We start from the raw sequence: 20,545 nt of genomic DNA on the forward strand, positions 1-20,545 counted from the left end.
TCCACCAGGCCGCCCCATTATTTCTGGGGTTAATTCGCCCACGGAAAAACTGTCAGAGTATGTGGATACCTTTATCCAGCCCATGGTACAAAATCTCCCGGCCTACTTGAGGGACACCAAAGATATACTTGGTAAACTGGAGGGTTTCACCTGGACAGACACCCTTCATTTCGTTACCCTCGATGTAGTTGGGCTTTACACCTGTATAAAGAAGGAATTTGGGATAAGGGCCTTGGAAACCTTTTTGGAAAAAAGATCAGCAGACCATCTGTTACATAATGGTGTCCTTCTTGAAATGACGGAAATCATACTGTCCAAAAAAATTTTCTTGCACGACTTGACATGGTACCATCAAACGCAAGGTACTGCGATGGGTTCCAAATTTGCTCCCGCTTACGCCGGCCTCTTCATGGGCTGGTTTGAGCGGGAGCATGCATGGGGTCGCCACGCAGCCAAATGGATGAACAACATAATCTTCTGGGGTAGGTACATCGATGATGTGATAGTGATCTGGGATGGACCTACCCCGGATCTGTTGGATTATTTTGGTTACCTTAATGATAATCCGTTCAATGTCCGCTTCACGATGACACACAATCAGGGTGCCATTGACTTTCTCGATGTCAAACTCTTTATAGAGGATAACAAGATCCACAGCTGCACTCATCGCAAGGCGACTGCCTGCAATAGTATCTTACACTATGATAGTGCACATCCCCGACATGTAATCGAGAACATCCCCTATGGGGAAATGATCCGGATGCGCCGCAATTGCAGCACGGAGGATACTTTCCTACACAATATCCAAGAAACGGAAAAACGGTTCCTGGAGAGGGGCTATCCCAGGAACACCCTGAAAAAGGCCAACAAAAAAGCCCAAAACATATCAAGACAAAGTACCCTAGCACCAAAAACTAGACTAACAGATACCAGCAGACCCCTTTCATTCAATACACAGTACTCTGATCAAAGTAGCAAAGTTTTTAACATCTTAAGAAAACATTGGCACTATATTGCAGACATACCGAGTCTACAGGATTCGATCACCAGGACACCCAAAATATGCTACAGGAGAGGTAAAAACCTCCGTAACATACTCTGCCCAAGCTATATAGAATCCAACAGACGGACCAACTGGCTCACACCCACCACTAAAGGTTTTTACACATGCAGTGACTGCAACATGTGTGCACTAGGGAGAAACAGAACCAAGGAATTCTGTTTCAATACTAAGAAAACCTATACAATAGATCACTTGATTAACTGCAACACCAAATATGTCATCTACATCTTGGGGTGTGATTGCAACAAAATTTATGTTGGCAGCACCAAGAGAGCCCTAAAGATCCGTATCCAGGAACACGTCCGTGCAAGACGGAATGGGGACATGAGACACCCTATGACCTTCCATATGCAGGAATGCCATAAAGACACAGACAACATGTGGTTTATGGGCATTGACCATCAACCTATCCACCCAAGAGGAGGAGATAGGGAACTTGCACTAAGACAACGGGAGGCGGGTTGGATATGTAGACTACGATGCATAGAACTCGGTCACAATACCGAGGATGAGCTACATTACTTCCTTGATTAGCCCGACCCCCGCTGAATCAGATCCCTTTTTTTCTTTTTTTTTTTCTTCCCCTAAAATGTTTACTGTGCAGCCTAAGTCTCTACTCTCATGTCAAGGAATGAAGGATGACTTCACAGGAAGGTCAGTCTGCAAAGTATTATGTACACATCACAATAAGTGTACAAGCTTACACCCCCTTGTTTCAGAATACCTGGGTAAAGCATAATTTAACTATGGCATATTCATACCATGCCACCCTTAAACATGTGCAGGCAACTGCTCCTGTCATATGTTGGCATATTGCAATGTTGTCAATCTCTTTCTCCCTGTGTAGTTCTCTTCATTCTTTCTCTCTGATGTTTATAATGATGTTTATAATAACCTCATGTACAAAGCAAACTTGTAAATAGCCCTCTCCCTTTGGAATGATGTGGCATCCTGTTCCCTCTCATGCTCATCATGATTGTTACCCCAAAAGCCTGTAAATAATTTTTTATCCTCTTTTGGCTGCTTCTTAGCCCATTACAATTTCATGTTGATTGTCTCTCTGCACCTTGCTGTCCTTCTTTCCTTTCTTCTTCACCTGATATAGGCTCCAAATGATCTGGGTTGAATGGCAACAAATAGGTATGTTATGCCTCATGATCACTGGCTGAAGAAATTCCCTACTAAGCATTTAATACAGGGACATAGGCTAAGATGGCCGCCGTATTATCCCCGGTTTCCCATTGACCACATACTGTAAACCCTTCCTCATTTCGACATGCCTCTCCAACTATTAAACCCTTCTAGAAATAACTTTTTCACGTTTTCCCACTCAATACCATACAGCAGTACATTGTTACGGCTTCTAAGCTCTCGATCTCATTTCATCCCTGTTTTATAAGATGGATGCCGTTTTTCTTACATTGCCATTCACAATTTCGCATGGCAGTTTATTTGGGATAACATGAGAATTTCGGTCGCCAGGAGCGGCGGGTTCCCCCAACACGGGTGCCAGGGGAAGAGGTTGTGCATGCAAGCCTGTGTCTTTGAAGACACTACAATATGGCCGCCGCCTCTCCCTATGTACCAATAACGCATTACCTGCACTTAGCGCTTTCGATTTTTGGCGCGTTATTGACAGGTGCAGGTTTTCAAAGTTAATTAACTTTGGTACAAAAGGACAAGAATTGTTCACAACGCTCGAACACATCAGCTTTGCGGGTGTTTCGGCGGGACGAAGGCTTTGTGGATGGGCGCCGGCAGTTTTAGCACGAACGGTAAGAGTGGCTGCAAAAACCTGTATTCTTGTGGGATCCATGTTCTTTCCCATTGACTCTGTTAGCATTTTCTGAAATAGCGGTCCTAGACCCATTTCCTTTTGCACCAATTTGACATTAGGTAATTTATCTCCCCTAGACCAAGGGAACTTCTGCTAAATTTAATGTTCTTTTGGTTGGAGCCTTTTTTAAATCTTCATTTGTATCTATTATTACGCTATATAAACCTCATCACCAGTGATTTTAAAACTGTATACATTTATGGATAACGCTATGGGGCAGCCATTATATTTGTTGCCCCACATCCCTACAAATAGACAGAGGGGTCTTTATGGTATCATTCATTATTACATTATATAAACTTCATTGTTATTGCCTCTAAAACTGTACACATTGTTTAGACATACTTATGGAAACTTAACATTTAAATATTGATCCATGATCCTAACAATTCATGCAACACTAATAGACAGCACCCTATCTATTTGCTTTTCGCTTGGCAGGCCTACTGGAATACAGTGCCCACATCCTCCTCCCTGGGACAGATAGGACCACTTGCCCTTTGAAATTCCTACAAATAACTCAGGTAAACATCTTGATGAATAAGTTATTTCTCTCCTCATCCTTAGTTTAAGATATTTCACCCTCTAATTACAAAGCCCTTATATAGGCGTTTATCCTGTTTTCCTTCTATATGTCTTTCAGAATATGAAATGAGTCATATACACATTAAGGTTGCGAGACTGACCCCTCTTATTGTTTAGGAATCCTGCAAAGCTTTGTCCTCACCACTCAAATAAACTTTACAGTAAGTAGATTGACGTCATTGGCCTCTAGTCTAAATTTTAGGGTACCCCCCCCCCATCTTTTGTAATATTCCACCCCAAGTTAGAAAAGCACTGCTAGCTTCTCCGTCAACTTATCAGTCATAGAATCTGAGCTTGTTTTTCTTTTCCCTGCATTCCTGGAGGTTCAACCCTGACTGTTCCAAACTGGAAGGAAATACATATTCCGGCTTGCATATTAGGACTACTGAGTCTGGGAAGGCGCCCTTCGGACTCTTTTCTGTACATTCGCTCAAAAAACGACAAACCAAGACTATAAAAGGTAACTTAATATTTGGTTTCATGCAACAAAGGGATTCCAAGTTAGCGGCCCCTTTATCCATTGGCTCAGACGGTTTCTATGTGTCCCACCCTCCCTCTCTTAAAACGGCTAAGTCTAATTTAGACCCCAGAAATAATAAACCTTGAACATACCACCAGCTCATCCTCAATCCTGGTCTTTTTCTTGATGTGCTCCTACTTTCCTTCGCCTTTTTCTTTTCTCGTTCTTCTGTTTGCCTTGTAAATCTTTTGTACAAATACTGGCTTAGCAGATACACCTTGGGTGAAGGTAACGCATTGTCATTAGACTTTCAGTGTTATACTCAATATACACTCATTTATATCTTTTGTATATGTTCATCAACTGCCCAAGGAATTCTTCCTTTCAACTGTAAATAATGTATATATACTTGTACATATCCCCTCATATACATATAGGCCCCTGTTTATAGGTTTTTTGTGGGCTTATACTCTTAATTATGTATGCACAAGCTCCATGTCTATCTTGTAGTGTTTTTAAACTGTTTGTAATTGTACATGATGTTCCAGTATGTGTTGACTTATAAATATATAAATTGATGGAATGCATATGTTTTTACCGACAGCCCTGAAGAAGTCCCAGCTTGGGACGAAACGCGTCGGCTGTATGTTTTACTGAAAATTGAAAATAAAGATTACCAGAAGATTACCAACATCTTTTTGAGAAATAATTCTTTCTTGTGCTAAATACCATTTGCACTTATTTTTTTGTCCTTTGTGGTGCACCTTTGCGGTTGTTTTATTTGTACTTGGATTCCCTATGGAATAGGCACAGTAACGATGGGTGCCAGCCAGTGTGCACACAATTCCCTTTAGTAACTCAAGGGCCACGTAACATTACGGGGAGAAAGGTAGTCAGGTGCTGACATTAGGAAGGGTCCATCGATTTATCTCTGTTTCTTCATTCGTACAGGTAGAATTTGTCTCTGCAGACCACCATTTATGAGTCACACATAGGGGGTTGTGGTCACTCTCTGGTCTCATGGTAACCTCCATGTCGCAGAGGGTAGGCCACAAAGGCAGACTACGGATTACATAATCAATTCTACTTTTATGCCTCCCATTGTCAAAAGTTACAGAGCCATTTTTATCCCTCCTTGTTCTTCCATTCATGGCTCTCAGACCCTTTTCAAGGCACATTGCGTTAATAGCTATTATGTCCTCAGTCCAGCGAGAAACTGGTTTCAGTTGTAGTTCTGGGATACCCCAAAGAGAGTCCTCTTCAGCTCCAGTATAGGCCTCTCCCACGACCAAGGGCTCAAACATCCGGTTAAGGTCACCTGCTATAACAATGTTGTTCTCGTGGGAGTGTTCATCGAGGAAGTTTTCCAAGGCTGTTAGAAGTTCGGATCGACCACCTTTAGCACTCCTAACGTATATGTTATAAATATCAAGTGACCCAGAGTGTCCGTGGTTAGCCTAATCAACTGTATATCGCTGTGGCTAATAGCTATATTTTTGACTGAGAGGTTTAGCGCCTGTCGAACCCAGATAGTAAGCCCCCCCATAGGTCTGCCTTTCGCACCCTTTACAGCTGGCACTGAAAAATTCAAATAACCTAGTAAAAAAACAGGTTCGCATGCCCAAGTCTCCTGAAATATGCAGATATCAAATTGAGTGACAAAACCAAGCCAGTCCCCACAATCTAGCTTAGAAGTCAAACCAGCTAAATTCCAGGAGATTAAATTAGCAAACCCGGGCACATGTCCCTCTAGTACATCGGGTGGAAGATTCTTTATACAGTTCTCACCTACTACTGGGACAACTAAGTTGTTCAACAAATCGTTATTAAGGCATCTATCATCCTGGGGAGGCAAACTAGATATGATTTGTTCCACACTGGTCGGGGTGCAACATTGTTACCCTTGGGGAGTCCGTCACAATCATTTAGATTGGAAAGAGCTGAGTACCTGTTTTCCAGATTTAGACCCCACTCTGTCGGCTGCATTTCCCTCCGCCCTTTCGTTGAGACTACATTCCACTTCGTCTTTAGCATAGTTTTATTAGAAACCCTCCCACTTCGCGGATAGAAGAAATCTAAGGTGAGTGGAATAATTTTGGTAGATCTTCGCTGTGGGGGTAAGAGGTTGGGCAAGATATTTGTCAGAACCTCAGGGTCAGAGAAATGTAAAATAACACAATCACCCCGAAACCTCTTAACAACACTATTTCCTATCCACTTCACTCTCCTGGCCTTTACTAGTTCTTCGGCCAGCTGATGCTTACCCCAGGGAGTTATTAACATATTATTGGTCAACCAATATAGGGCTTTAGACAACAGGGATGAGGTTGATTCTTCCTGCCCAGGCGCCAGTAGAGGAACGTTGGCTAGAACCAAAACCAAGGGAGAAGCCTCAACTATCAACTCCACCGAGTCGTTTGCAGGTTCTGAAGCAGGGGGTACAATGGGAGGAACATCATTCACCTGCACACCGTTCGATGTGGATACCTGGGGAGCCACCAAATAATCAGTAGATGGGGGAGCCCCACCACCCACCGGAATGGAGGAGGCCCTCTTTTGCTCAACACTGCTGATAATTGCTTCAGGTAATTTACCAACTTCAGCTAAGGTGTGGTTCAATAGATCCCCTAGACGATTTACCTCTTTAGTTAGTTTCTCTATTTTGCCAATCAACGGCTTGACAATTCCCTGCACCTTGATATCTATCATGTCCAACAGTGTCATAAGTTGTCCACTAGATATAGACTTACAGGCGTCATCTAGAGATCCATCTTCCTCCACCAAGGTTTTATTAGGAGGGGATGTGATCTTTTTCCGACTTGATCTTAGCCCACCACGCTTAGGCTGGGTCCTTCTAGCTCCTCTAGTAGTGCGAGGTGCAGGCACTGGAGTAGGTGCTTTGTCCTGAACTAGGTGTTGATCGACCTCCTCCTCATTTTCGCTGTCTGACTCAACATAGACTGATTGAGTAATTGTAGAATTGTCCGCGTGGTCAGGAACAGCAACAGGAGCACTACAGGAGCTATGTGGCTCTGGGGATTGGGCCAGGGTTGGTATCGGCGATGTTGGTGTGATTGGGTTAGGTGGAGAAGTGTGGCTCAGGGGTTAGAGGTGGCAGACCCGGAAGCTGAGATCGGCCCTGGACCAGGGTTCAATTCCCCGCCTCGACGGGGGTTGGGCTCAATAATTCCACGGATTCGATAATTCCCGCTCCGGTGCCTACTCGACTCACGGGTTCACACTCTGCGACTCTGGGCAATAGCTTGCTTAATCTCCACAACGGCCCCTCGCGGCGGGATGCCTGGCTTTCACCTTGTGGATACCCTGCCGGGGCTATCTCACAGGGGAATACCAGGACGGGTTCCCTAAGCAAGCGCATAGATGCCTGCGATGTGGGCGATTTGCGCTATATAAATACATGTACATGTACATGTACATGTGCACAGACCAAGTGAAGATCTCCTATCGTTGTTAATTTTTGCAACTACCTGGAGGAGATAGTTGTCCATAGTATTCTTAGCAGGAGATGGCTTTTTTCCTGACATGGCGCAACGTAGAGCGGTAAACAAAACCCTCACAGAAGCGAGAAGTATGAAGCAATATTCTTAAAGCCGCAGAGCAACTCAGCCGCACCAGGTCTAGTACAATAACACTAGATAGTGCAAGTTAACCCCAAGCTATAACAGTTGCTCACCTCCAGAGCTGGAAACGGGCAGAGTTCCTGGCCCAGCCCAGACTCTGCCTGTCTCGGACTGACTTAGACTGTCCGCCCTTAGCCCTTAGTCCGGCCTTCGTCCCGGGCCTCATTCCGCACGCGTTCCGCTACGCGTAGGGCCCTAGTTTGTACTTGTAGACCTCGGTGGTTGAGGGAGCGTGGCCGCTGCGGGAAGAGGCTACAGCTGTTCCCAAGCCTTGCAGTCCCGCAGCGGTGGGTCAGCAATCAGCGTCCTAGTGCACTCTGGGAAAGTGAGTGCAGCGCTAGTAGTGGCCCAAGAAAAGCCCCAGTCACGGCAATCCAGACAGGCTCCTGCTCGCCTACAGCTCCCAAACAGCAGGTATCAGCACAGCGCGGTCGTTGAGTGGCACCTCCTTACTTGATTTTAGTACAGGATTGGCATCGGGAGATCCAGGCAGCAGAACGACCAAATGTATTGTCAATGGCTGCTTCTTAGTCCAGGGGAAGTTTAAAAGTGGTGAGGACGTAAAAGTTGGGCATGGCTTTTATGTAGTGAGCAAAGTGAGCAAGCTTAATGAACAAACGTGAGGTACAGCTGGGTTCTCCTCCCGAGAAAAAGTTGTAAAAAGATTGCTAAATGTTGCATTTTAAAGCAAATGAATTTAGTGAGAAAGCAAAGCTTACAAAGCAGTAAGAAGGGATAGTGTTGAAATATTAAACACATGAAAAATGGCCCCACATATTATTGCATTATTAAGTCCACCAGTTACTGTAATGTGCAAATTGTACAACGCACCACCTTCAGCCCTTTAAAGTGTGTGCTTGCCCAGTGTCATGCACTGCATGCAGCATCAGCTTCGTAAGAAAATGCTCTAAACAGGCAACGAAAAGCACCCATAGCTTCTGGCTGCAAGCAGTCATTTTGAAATATGAGTAGAAATGTCTTTAGCGGGATGGAAACAGCTGGGGCTCTCTAAAAGGGAACTTTTTTTCTTACTGTGTGGAAGTATTTTCTACTTATATCTTTTCAGTGTCACCAGAGTAGAAATAGGCAATAAGATTGCCATGGACAGCAAGCATAAAAAACTTTGAACAAGAGTGGTTTTAGCTGTGTTTAAAGTCAACCAACTTGTGCAACAGTTTATTTTAAGGAAAGATATAAGGGGGGCGTGGCTTAGCGCCCGACGGAGATGGCGGTGTCGGCGTGAGCGCTCCGATACGGCTGGGGACAAACAGCGGACCGAGTGGGACTTTACCTCACCGAGCTCCGGATTTTGATGTCGGAGTGTGCCTGGATCACAATGCAGTCCTCATTATGAGCTTATGAGCTCAGTTTCGGCTTTTTTTCAGGTAACGCTGTACCTGCGCAGCTCTGTGACGGCCGCGGCCGCCATCTTGTCAAAACTCCTCACGCAGCGCTCTTCATGGAATCGCAACCGGCGCTCTAAGCCTTACTCGCTCCTATGCCTGCTATCATCCTCCTCTCTCTTGGTGGGCTTCATGTAATAACAAATTAACTGCTCGCTATGTGAAAACGGCCCAATATCACTTTCAAGTGGCATTTCTCTTCATAATTTTTTTTTCTATGTGCACAAATAGCCATTTTGCTGCTTTGATGCTTTCAGGCTTCCTCATTACAATTTTGTCTGCGCAGCAACGTTTTTTCTGCCTCCTTTTTGCACAGTAATTGCCTTTAACATATTGTGGCAGATTCTCTCAGTCATTTTTGCTGTCTTAGCAGCTAATGGACATTCTCTATCTACACACTGAAAGTCATTAACCTCATTGGTTATTATTGATTGGAAGACTGCATTTTTGTATAGGTGCCTTCCTTTTTTTCTGACTTTGGCAGCCCTTTCTCTTGCAAGAGCTCTCTTCGTCCTATCTATCCATTGTGATTCCACCAACTGGACTTTTCAACTCACCATCACTGTGGGGATCCGCCTCTTTTTCACATTGGCGCTTCCTATTACTGGATGGTAAAGGGGCTCTTCCTTTTTTGGTCACCTACTGCTACCTGGAATGTAGCTTATCACCCTGATGGGCAAACTTACAGCGAACTGCGTCGACAAAACCTCAAAGAGCACCTTCATCAAAAATTCGAAGGTTTTTTCGGCACTGGCCCAACTAGAATCCTCTCAGGAATTTCCTGCTCTTATGTCGAAACCAGTCATGGAACCTCTTCCCCCTTCCAATGGGAAGAACACAGTTAAACGGCTGAAGAAAGATCCACCCTCACCAACTGCCTCTGCTTCGATTCCGTCTGCTTCTATTGACTTGTTATTGGAGGAGATAAGAGCACTCCGCCCTTACATGGAAGAAACCAATGCTAAATTACAAGTCTTAACTGATAACTGGGCCCAAATGGAGGCGCGAGTCACGTCAGTGGAGCATACTGTAACCTCGCTTCAGGAATCCTCTGCTAAAACTGTTCGCATGCACTCTCAGATCTCTTCTCTTCAAAAGCAGGTTGAAGACCTTGAGAACAGGAATAGGCGCAATAACTTACGAATCTACGGCCTTGCGGAGAATTGCGAAGGGAATGACCCTATAGCCTTTTTCAAGTCTTTTCTTCCAAAACTTTTGCATCTTCCGGAGGACACTGAACTTAACATTCAAAGGGCTCATAGGCTTGGTCGAGCCCCATCGTCTACTTCCCCTTCAGCAAAACCAAGAGGCGTCATCATGTATTTCCTACAATACACCGACCTTTTGAGAGTTCTTTCTGCAGCCAGAGCCGCTCCTCGTCTCACCTGGTCTGGATCCAGCTTGTTTTTTGCACAGGATTATGCTAGAGCTACGGCCAACCGCCGCAAAGCCTTTTTGGATATGAGACCTGCACTTCGCTCTCTTGGTGCCCGGTATGGTCTTTTCCATCCTTGTCTCTTCCGGGTCACTTATAATAACAAGACCACGACCTACGAGGATCCTGTGCGACTCCAGAGCTTCCTCAACTCCTGCCACGCTTCGACCATGGATACTTCTACCTCTTCAGCATTTCCTCCTTGATTTATGACTCTAATGTTACTATTTCTCATTCACAGTCCAGTAATATATACATGAGTTTTTGCATTGGTTTATTACCGTTCTTACAGTTATCTACGTTGTGATTCCTTTTCCTCTTTTCAGGTTGCTCTTGCTACTTAGTCTGTTTGCTGTCTTCTTCACTTTTTGCATAACCTACCTTTCTTGATATATCCTTTGCATTGTCCATTTCATTGTAATGCTTTCTTTCTTTCCCTAATGATGTCCTTCTCTTTTCACAGATCTTCCCTCATGCTTCATGTTTCCCCAGCCGGGCGGTTGGCTCGACTGCCTTGACCGCCTTGTCTCCTCCAGTTGGCTCTACCCCCCTCCCATCGTACTCGTCTGCTTCACCCTCCTGTTTGTACCTCCTCATTTTCCCTACTCGTAAGTATACCTCCTTTCCTTATCGGCATGTTCATTTCTCACCCCGTCCTCGACTCTTCTTTCCTTTTCCTTTCTTCTCTCTTTCTACTCCTTGAGGTGTCATTTTTGCTGATCCTTTTTCACCATTCTTTTATCCAATTCTTCTTTCCTTTAACTTCTTTATTACTTCTTCCTTTTTTCTTCTCATGTGCCTTTCATTGTATCATTATATGTCTTTATTGTAGTAGTTTCCCCTTTTTCATATTTTCATAATGTCAGTGCGTATTATTTCATGGAACGTTAAAGGTCTAAATTCTCCAATTAAGAGACAACGAATTCTTTCTCACATTGCTAAATTAAATGTAGATTTCGCTTTTTTACAAGAAACTCACTTGACTGAAGCAGAGTCTGTTAAGCTTAGAAGGGGCTGGGTGGGAGAGGTTTACTTTGCACCTGGAGATGGTAAGCGAAATAAAGTTGCTATTCTTATTCGTAAATCTCTTACTTATTCTGTTTTAGAAAGTGATTGTGATCCTCATGGTAGATGGTCATTTGTCAAGCTTTCCCTGAGGGGTGTTCCACTCTCCCTTTTTAACATTTATGCTCCCACTGGTGGTCATCCGACTTTTTGGCGTGAGATAGCTACTCACATTTCCAGTCTCGTAGACGATCACTTTATTTTAGCGGGAGACTGTAATCAACCTCTTGACCCTTTTATTGACCGAAATTCCAAGACCTCTTTTATCCCAAATAAGCCTCATAAACTTTTTACCCATGCTATTTCACAGCATAAACTTACTGATGCATGGCGCTTATGTAATCCAACGGCCAAAGAATTAACCTTTTATTCCCCTTCCCACCATTCCCAATCACGTATTGATTATATTTTTGTATACCATCACCTGGCACAATCTCTCACTCATGCTGAAATAGGCCCCATTCTTTTATCTGATCACGCTCCTGTCCAAATTGATATTGATATCCTACCCAAGATTAATGGACCAAAGAGGTGGCGTTTTAATAATTCCTTACTTTTAGATCCCAAATTTACCGCTTCTTTTATTGACTTTTTTAATGAATACTTTCTTTTTAATGACACTCCCTCTCTACCGACCGACATAATTTGGGATGCTTTCAAGGCCGCGGCCAGAGATTTCATCATTCGTTATGTGTCTGCCAAACGGAGAGATGCACGCAAGCATAACAATGACCTACTCCGCAAAATCAAGAGTTTGGAGCATTCCTACTATACCTCTCACTCCAGGGAAAGCTTGACAGCACTTATTGATGCTAAATTGAAATTTAATCAGAAATCTACAGAAGACGCTTCTCTTTATTTGTTGAAATCTAGCTCCAAATTCTATGGGGGGAAAAATAAAGCGGGGAAAATTCTAGCTAATTATTTAAAAATTAAGCACAACAAGCTCAATATTGAATCTTTGTTCGACGAAAATGCTACCCCTCGACACAAAGATGCTGATATTCTGGATGAATTTTCTCATTTCTATTCAACCCTTTATTCCTCCGAAACCCATCCTACTTCTCAATCACTCTCTGATTTCTTCTCTACCATTCATAAACCAGACCATTTTCCTATTGATTTAACCCCTTTGGAATTAGATGTCTCTCAGAAGGAATTACTATCTGCTCTAAATTCCCTCAAAAAAGATAAAGCTCCGGGACCTGACGGTTTCACCGTTGAGTTTTATTGCCATTTTTCCGCATTGCTCATTCCCAAGTTGCATTCTCTTATTGACTCCTTTGTAACCTTAGGTGGTTCTTCGGGTACCTTTGCTGATGCCCATATTTGCATTATTCCCAAGGAAGGCAAAGATTCTAGATACTGTAAGAATTATAGACCAATCTCCCTTGTCAACATTGACTATAAAATCTATGCCAAATCTCTCGCAGCCCGATTAGATTCCTTTTTACCTGATTTACTTGGTCCTGAGCAATCTGGTTTTGTTAAAGGTCGTTTTTTTACTGATAACACTAGGCTTTTATTTAATGTTTTATCCAAATCTCCACGCTTCTCAGATTCCCTAGCAGTTATTGCCTTGGACACTGAGAAAGCATTCGATAGAGTTGAATGGACCTATCTTTTCTCTGCCCTTAAATGGTTTGGCTTTGGTCCCAAATTTTTGTCCTTAATTACTTTTCTTTATTCCAAGCCTAGAGCAGCGGTTTGTGCAAATGGTCTGGTTTCCTCTTTCTTTGACCTAGGAAGAGGTGTCCGACAAGGTTGCCCTCTATCTCCCTTCCTCTTTAACTTAGCCCTGGAACCCTTCCTCTCCAAGCTTCGACAGAATCCTGATATTCACGGCTTCCACTTTTCACAGTCTCACGTTAAGCTTGCTGCTTACGCTGATGACATTTTGCTCTTTATTTCCAACCCCGCTGTTTCTATCCCTGCTTTCCTTTCTGAGGTTCATACATACTCGTTGATTTCTGGATACAAACTAAATAATGACAAATGCGAAATTTTACCCCTCACTAAATTCACTTTCAAACCTGATTTTGCTACATCCAATTTTACCTGGAGCTCCTCTCACATCAAGTATCTAGGTTTACATGTTACTTCCTCCATCAAAGATACGGTTTCCTTATGTCTTACTAAATGTATCCAGAAGTTAACTGATCTAACAACCAAGTGGCACCCACTTTATCTCTCTTGGTGGGGACGCCTCGATACTATCAAAATGATGCTATCCCCTATTGTTTTGTATACCATCTCTAATATTCCTGTTTCTATTCCCATGAAGTTCTTCAGAAAAATTCATTCCATTCTTACTTCTTTTCTCTGGTCTGGCAAAAAGCCTCGAATGTCTCTTCACCGATTGACACGTCCTAAATCGGAAGGAGGTGTTAATTTTCCTGATTTTCCTACTTATCATAAAGCTTTTCTTTTACGCCAGGCCTCCTTTTGGCTACAAGACCCCGAAGAACCCTGTCCTCTCTGGGTCAATGTGGAACGTCTTTCCATTTCACCATTTACTATTTGCTGAATTTCTTTCTTTTACTCGCAAACCACAATTATCATCTCATCCCATACATAAATTCACCTCCAAGTTACTTCTATCCTATCCCCCACCCGCCCCCTCCTCTGTTGCTGATTTTTTATCCTCCACTATATGGCATAATGCCACTATCCTTATTAAAGGCAGGCCTTTCTATTGGAAGTCCTGGAGACAGAGAGGTTTGATCTGGGTTTCTAAACTTTTTTCTCAATCCACTTTTCTATCTTTTCCCTTGTTGCGTCTTTCCTTTTGATTTGCCTACTTCCTTTGCACGTCAATATCTCTTATTGAAAGAAGCTATCCTGCCTATCTATGCCCAGTTTTTGCACTCTCCTAGACTGTCTCCATCTCCTACTCCTACCTCACTACTCCACTCTTTCCTGACCTCCCACTCCAAAGCTTCCCGTATCTATGCTTTCCTGCGCTCCAAATCTCTTCCTCGTCCAAAATCTAAAGTAGAGGAGCAATGGGAAAGTGATGTTGCTACTTCTTGGCCCATTTCACTTTGGGACAAGCTGTGGATAAAACTTCGCAAATCCTCCAGAGCTGCCAATCTCACCCAAACTCTATTTTTCATTTATAATAGACTCCTTTTTACACCGTTTCTACTTCATACCAGATTCCCCTCTGTCCCTGATCTCTGCTGGTCTTGTTCTACTCCTACTGCTACTTTGTTCCACATGCTCTTTTCTTGCACTATTATTCAGAACTTCTGGAAGCAAATTTGGTCCCAAATTAACAATATCTTCCACACCCACATCCCCTTTACTTTTACTCCTATTTTTCTCGGAAGTCTCTCTCCGTGCTGGGACCAGGTTACTTTTGACATACGGATTATTGATTTACTGATAGCAGTTGCATTCCAACAAATTACTGCTAATTGAAAAGATTTTACAAAGATATCGATTAAAGCATGGTGGTATAATGTTTGTCACAATCATAGATTAGACACTGCCTTTGTTTTTCCTCCTCAAATGGCTATGAAGCGCACTGTTTTGTGGCTCCCTATATCAATGTACCTCGATGCCTCTGCTAAAAAATCGTTTCATTTGTTACCACCTCAACAAGAAGTTCCCAAGCCTCCCTGATTGACCTACTCGTTCCTAACCATTTTCATGTATAACAGATTTACTACTCTTTTTCAATTTTTCTTCTCAATGTTTGCTTTAACTTGATTTTCAACTGATGTATATTTTTATTGTATTTCTATCTTTGCTATATTATTTGATTATGTCTGCAAAGATTCACCAATTTATTTTGTTCCTCTTCAATATTATTGTATTAATGTGTTGACACCTTTTTATTTTCAATAAATTTTACTCTGAACTTAAAAAAGGAAAGATATAAGGAACGCAATTAGGTTCCAAGCTCGTGACAAGCAAGGTTTCAGGATGAGACACTATTGCAGGAAGACCAAAGGCCTATACAATTGCAGGCAGACACTTCCAGCCTCTAACCATAACGATATTGCTATTATATGACAACGCATAAAATAAATTAGAAACACGCGAAAATAGAATAAAATGACAAGAATTAATAATAATAAACCATAAAATAAGAAGAAATGGCACGTGGAACTCACTGCAGCACCAAACTATGCAAACCACCCATGGGGTTTGGATGGGAGCAGCGCATTGGCAATCAATAGTGCAGCACGTACGACAGGATCAGGGGCCCAGGATTCTAATGGGTGAAGGGGCATTCTATATCAGTTATGGCTGTCCCCTACTACCTGGCTGAGGGGAGGGAGGCCAGTTTACCTACACTACCTTAAGGCTCACAGGGACATGGATGCAGCTGGACTTGGGCCAATACCTCCTGATGTTGCTGTCTCTATAGTAGTCCTGTGAATCTGCTTCAGGTACACGTGACTGGCCCTGCCCTGTTACAGGGCCCTACCATTTGACCCCATCACCAACCACTTATAGAAGTGAAATAAAGGATCTAAGGTAATGGGGGCGTGTCCATATCAAATGTAAAGATAATCACAGCCACCCTCCTGCCCTCACTAGGAAGGGAAAAGATGAATTGCTAATTGTAACAACATATCACTAATACCTAAAGCACCGCAAAGAATGTTGGAGCATTACCCACACGCCTCGAGGAGAAGAATTCGCCCATTGAAACCGAGCCGTCGAACTGCATCTTCGACGGGGAAATTAATGAAGAGGTGTCTCTCACTCCTCTCATGCAATACACATCACTGGAATGTCAGAGAAAGCAATTAGCCTCTCAGAATTGAAGTAGCATTAAAGTAGCATATTTCATACGGCACATTGAAGCACGCACTTGCTAGACAGTTTTCCAGTTGCCCGTGGTTGCGCAGTGCCTTTGCAGTACGGGGGAAAATAAACTTCAAAATGTTGTCGGGCACTTGTAAGGAGTTCGGGATAATGAAGGGGAATCACACTCGGACGCAGTAAAAAAAGTCAAATATTCACAGCTTTGAATATTTTCATTGTATGCAAATCTCAGAAAGGGAAACATGCACTAGTTACAGAGGAATGTCTTCCACCTTCATGCATTTTCCACGTCTTGGTCAGCGTAGGAATATTTGGCGGGGTTTAGTGGTGCATGCGACAAAGTGAATACATTTTTCTTTTTTTTTTATAGCGCTTCATGCAGCTAGACCTGTTTTCAGGGTGCTTGTACACATCACTGCTCAGATGTAGAACCGCTAGTTGCCTATTAGCTGCTAGTTTATTTTATTTTATTTTTTATAAAGTTTACTGGAAGCCGACATGAGGACTGGGGACAACGCAGAGTTATCACGACTTCAACATCATCTGAAATCGTCGATTTTTGGTTCTTGCACGAACCTCCGTTTCATTGATATCGGGGGTATGGTACGTGGATAATTGTTCCCACAGTTGAGTGCATGCCTGCTACACGTCGCAACCACAAACTCAGCTACACGTTTTTTTTCCATATTCTGACTACTTGTTGTTTTTCTGCCTTCAGTTATGATTTACAAGCAGTGCAACCGTTTAGGTCGCAACCTCTGAGATGTTTTTTTTTAAACTTTTGAGTGCACATCAATTCTCTCGCTGCTGTGCTCAGAGTCAGTCACTTCACTTAAAAGATTAGTGCCGCTCACTCAAGTGAGGGAGTGGAAAATTCGGGACGAATAGGAAGTAGGACAACTTTAGGATTTCTCTATCAAGGAAAGTGCGGTTGGACTGTAGTCTTATTGCCACAGTGTGCGTTGCACAAGGAGCTTCTTTCACGACGTGAATCTGCTATTCTTCTATCAGATGAAAATGGAGCGACGAACACCCCTGCTTCCACAAGGGGCACACATGAAGCTGATGGGAAAAAGAAAGAAAAAGGACTTACCTGGAACAGTTGGCTGCTGCCGCCTCTCCTCCATCCTCTCCTTCCTTCCTGTCTCCAGTCCCGGCCCTCAGCAGGTAGCTCCTGGGAACACAGGCTCCCCTAAGCCAATCACTACACTACAATGCAGCGTTGTCATTGGTTTGAGCGCTGTGTTTCAGGTTCATGGGGACAGGGAGCATGTGCATGTTCATTACCAGTCTGTGTAATGCCGCCTGGTAGGAACATGCAAAGTGCACATGACTGTTTGGCCGGTCCAAGAGGGCCGGCCTTTCAGTGCATGCACACTTAGGGAGTGCAAAGCACTCCTCCCCTGCTCTGGCCAGCCCCGCCACTGACTGCAATAGGAAAAATACTTATTATCAATGTATTTTTTCATTTGAGCAGTGGGGCAACGCTCCTCCACTTTAGTGAAGGACCACCACTGCTCCCACGCGTCTTTTTCCTTTTGGTACAATTTTACATCAGTTGTGCAATTTCCTTAACACTTCTTTCACTCCATCACCTCCAAGTTTTTTTTTAAAGTATTTGATGATCTTCTTTTCATCTTCTTCTTCCAGTGCATCTATAAAGTCATTGAATGTTTTCATCCACACAGCCCTACTGGCACCAATGTTCTGCTTCTTATATGTGTTGAAAGGTAGTGGTGGCTTCAGGAACATGGCTGTATTATATATCGCGCTCCCTTCTATTGCTATTAAGAGCGCATGCTATTCAGGCAGCTTTCACTGTACCTGGCAACACCTGCAACTTCTGCAAGATCTGGTCAGCATGCCCGACCCAAGGTTATAGAATGCTTCACTTGTCCTTGATGCTGAGTAAATTCTCTGTTTCTTGTTCCTGGTTGTCGCTGCTGTGATCTTTCTGATTTGTTTGAGTAATTCCTACATATTCAGGGCGTGTCTCTGTTGACCACTTCACTGGTAGTTTGGGCAGGCATTGTGAATGTGCTCCTCTGCAGGGCCTTCATTTATTTCTTTGGCCATATATGGGCTGCAGGAGGGCTTTGACTCCACATGTATTAGATGCAGACTGCTTTGCATTGATTTGAGGCACAAGTGGCATGCACAAGCAGTTTACTGTACCATTGCAAACTCTCAGAGAGAACAGCCTTGTTTTCCTCTGGTCACATATCCCTTACTTGTCAAAAGATGTAGCCTCTTCCCCAGCCCTGGAGCATGCAAATGAAATATGCCACACAGGAGCTGCAGTGAAACACTTCTTTATGTTTCAGCATACACTCACACTCTGCCCAGTACCTCATACTCAACAATAACCACACCCTAACACCTCCCTGCATATGACGTAGTTCCTGTTCAAAGTACACCCCAGAACCACAAGGGTTCTAGTGCATATAAACATCAATATGCTGCCCTTTCCATTTTGTGGGGATTTTCCGCAATTTTTAGCTACTTCTAGCATCCAACATATACTCCTTAAGTAATATGTTTTTCTGTACAGACTGATTAATCTGCATATGTGGTTGGTTTACCCACACACAAAAGATAGTGCTAAATAGTGCTAACTTGTGCGTAGAGCTGAAAAACATTCTTTGAGAATAGTCATGCACCGTAATATGAGGTTATACTATTGTACTGCTATTCATTGTGTTTGGAAATGGTTTCGTGAATTGGGCCCCCTTTAGTTTATATTACTGAGGGATTAAAATTACCTCATCATTGGGCAGTAGACCTTTAGATCATTGTTGCATTCCAGCGCCTTCATTCAGGGTGTAGTAGGAGAAAATGGGAGATCATAAAGCTTGATAAGGTGACTTTGCCCTCTCTGAATTTTATGTTATAATTTTTCAGATAGTTTGTACTGGACTTCTCAGACTTTTTTCTTCCTCTCTTGATGATATATAGAACATTTTTTAGATGTTGCACCGACTCACCGACCTGTGCCAGTAATTCTGGGGATTTTGACCCAGATGTATGTGGCCATTTAGCATTTCTTAATGGGCTGAATCACTATTTCAGCCTGTTAACCCCTTCGATGCTCATGACGGAACGGTTCCGTCATGAGCATCGGTCGAGCTGTGCTCATGACGGAACTGTTCCGTCATGACCACGCCCGTTTTCATTAGGGCCCAGCACCGGCGGTAAATCTGCACTGCACGGATGAGGTTAAGAAATTCCAAATGACCTTTTCAAGTGTACAAAGAGCCAAAACTGGTTGCAATTTAAGATTTCTACCTGGTAGAAATCGCAATTTGTGTCCACAATTTAGGAATCACAAATAGGGATTACCTATTTGCGATTGCTAATGCACATGTATGTAGCATTTCCTGAATGCGAATAGGGCATTAGACAATGCTATTACCTTTGACTTGAAATGGATGTTAACCGTGTACAACATTTAAAAAAAATGCATTTAAAAATATATTTTTGAATTTAACATGAGGCACACATATGCCCCTAGGGCACCCTTGGATTTGCATTTCTTAAATTGAGATCTCCTATTAGGAAATCACAATTTAGGATATGAAAACCATTTCCTATTTTGCCCATAGATGGGAATTGAATGGCATTTCCTATTTGCGATTCCCTAATAGCGATTCCTACTTTGTAGAGATCGCTATTATGGAATCGAAAATGTAATACATATCCTTTTGCATTTCTTAAATAGCCATTTCTAAGTAGTTGCCATTTAAGATATGCAAATGGAAACTTTGTACAACTCGACATTTGTGATTGAATTCAAAATCGTAAATTAATTGATCACATTTTCGCAGCAGATTAACTCATACTACTTGGGTTCCTTGAAAAACTGACCTGCACTACAGGATATGCCTGCATTTTAATTGGCAGGCATAGTGATGAGGAGTGGGCAAAGCAGAAAATAACTGCCTGGAAGGAAACAGATACAAATCAACAGATCTGATGGCCCAATGTTGTGGATTCAGAGCTTGTAGTTTGATGTGATTCTCTAACAGCTCACTTGCTAACCTCAACTATAAATTGTGCTGTGTGCAGTATTCTTTGAGAGTCATTTTGAAGAGCTGATTTGCACTATAAGATGCAACAGAACTTAATTGGCCACTGCAGTGGTGAGGAGAAAAAACAGTGAAGAAAGTGACGAAAGGGCGACATCTCTGGACTCAGATTCTGGAAGGCATGATGACTGGATCCGGTAGCTGCACTTTGATCCCTACCGGAGCACCCGTGCACGTGCACACCCTGTC

The 20,545-nt window shown here is 43.0% G+C and overlaps 1 protein-coding gene across 1 annotated transcript; it reads left to right on the forward strand.

Annotated features, from left to right (window-relative positions):
* The first annotated feature begins 370 nt into the window (after positions 1-370).
* Positions 371-1,597, forward strand: LOC147709217 (uncharacterized). Its single transcript, XM_086925899.1, has one exon. It carries the CDS (start codon positions 371-373, stop codon positions 1,595-1,597), a length of 1,227 nt encoding a protein of 408 aa, XP_086782025.1.
* Positions 1,598-20,545: the final 18,948 nt, after the last annotated feature.

Source organism: Lissotriton vulgaris, chromosome 6 (genome assembly GCF_964263255.1).
Source record: "Lissotriton vulgaris chromosome 6, aLisVul1.2, whole genome shotgun sequence".
Taxonomy (NCBI): Eukaryota; Metazoa; Chordata; class Amphibia; order Caudata; family Salamandridae; genus Lissotriton; species Lissotriton vulgaris.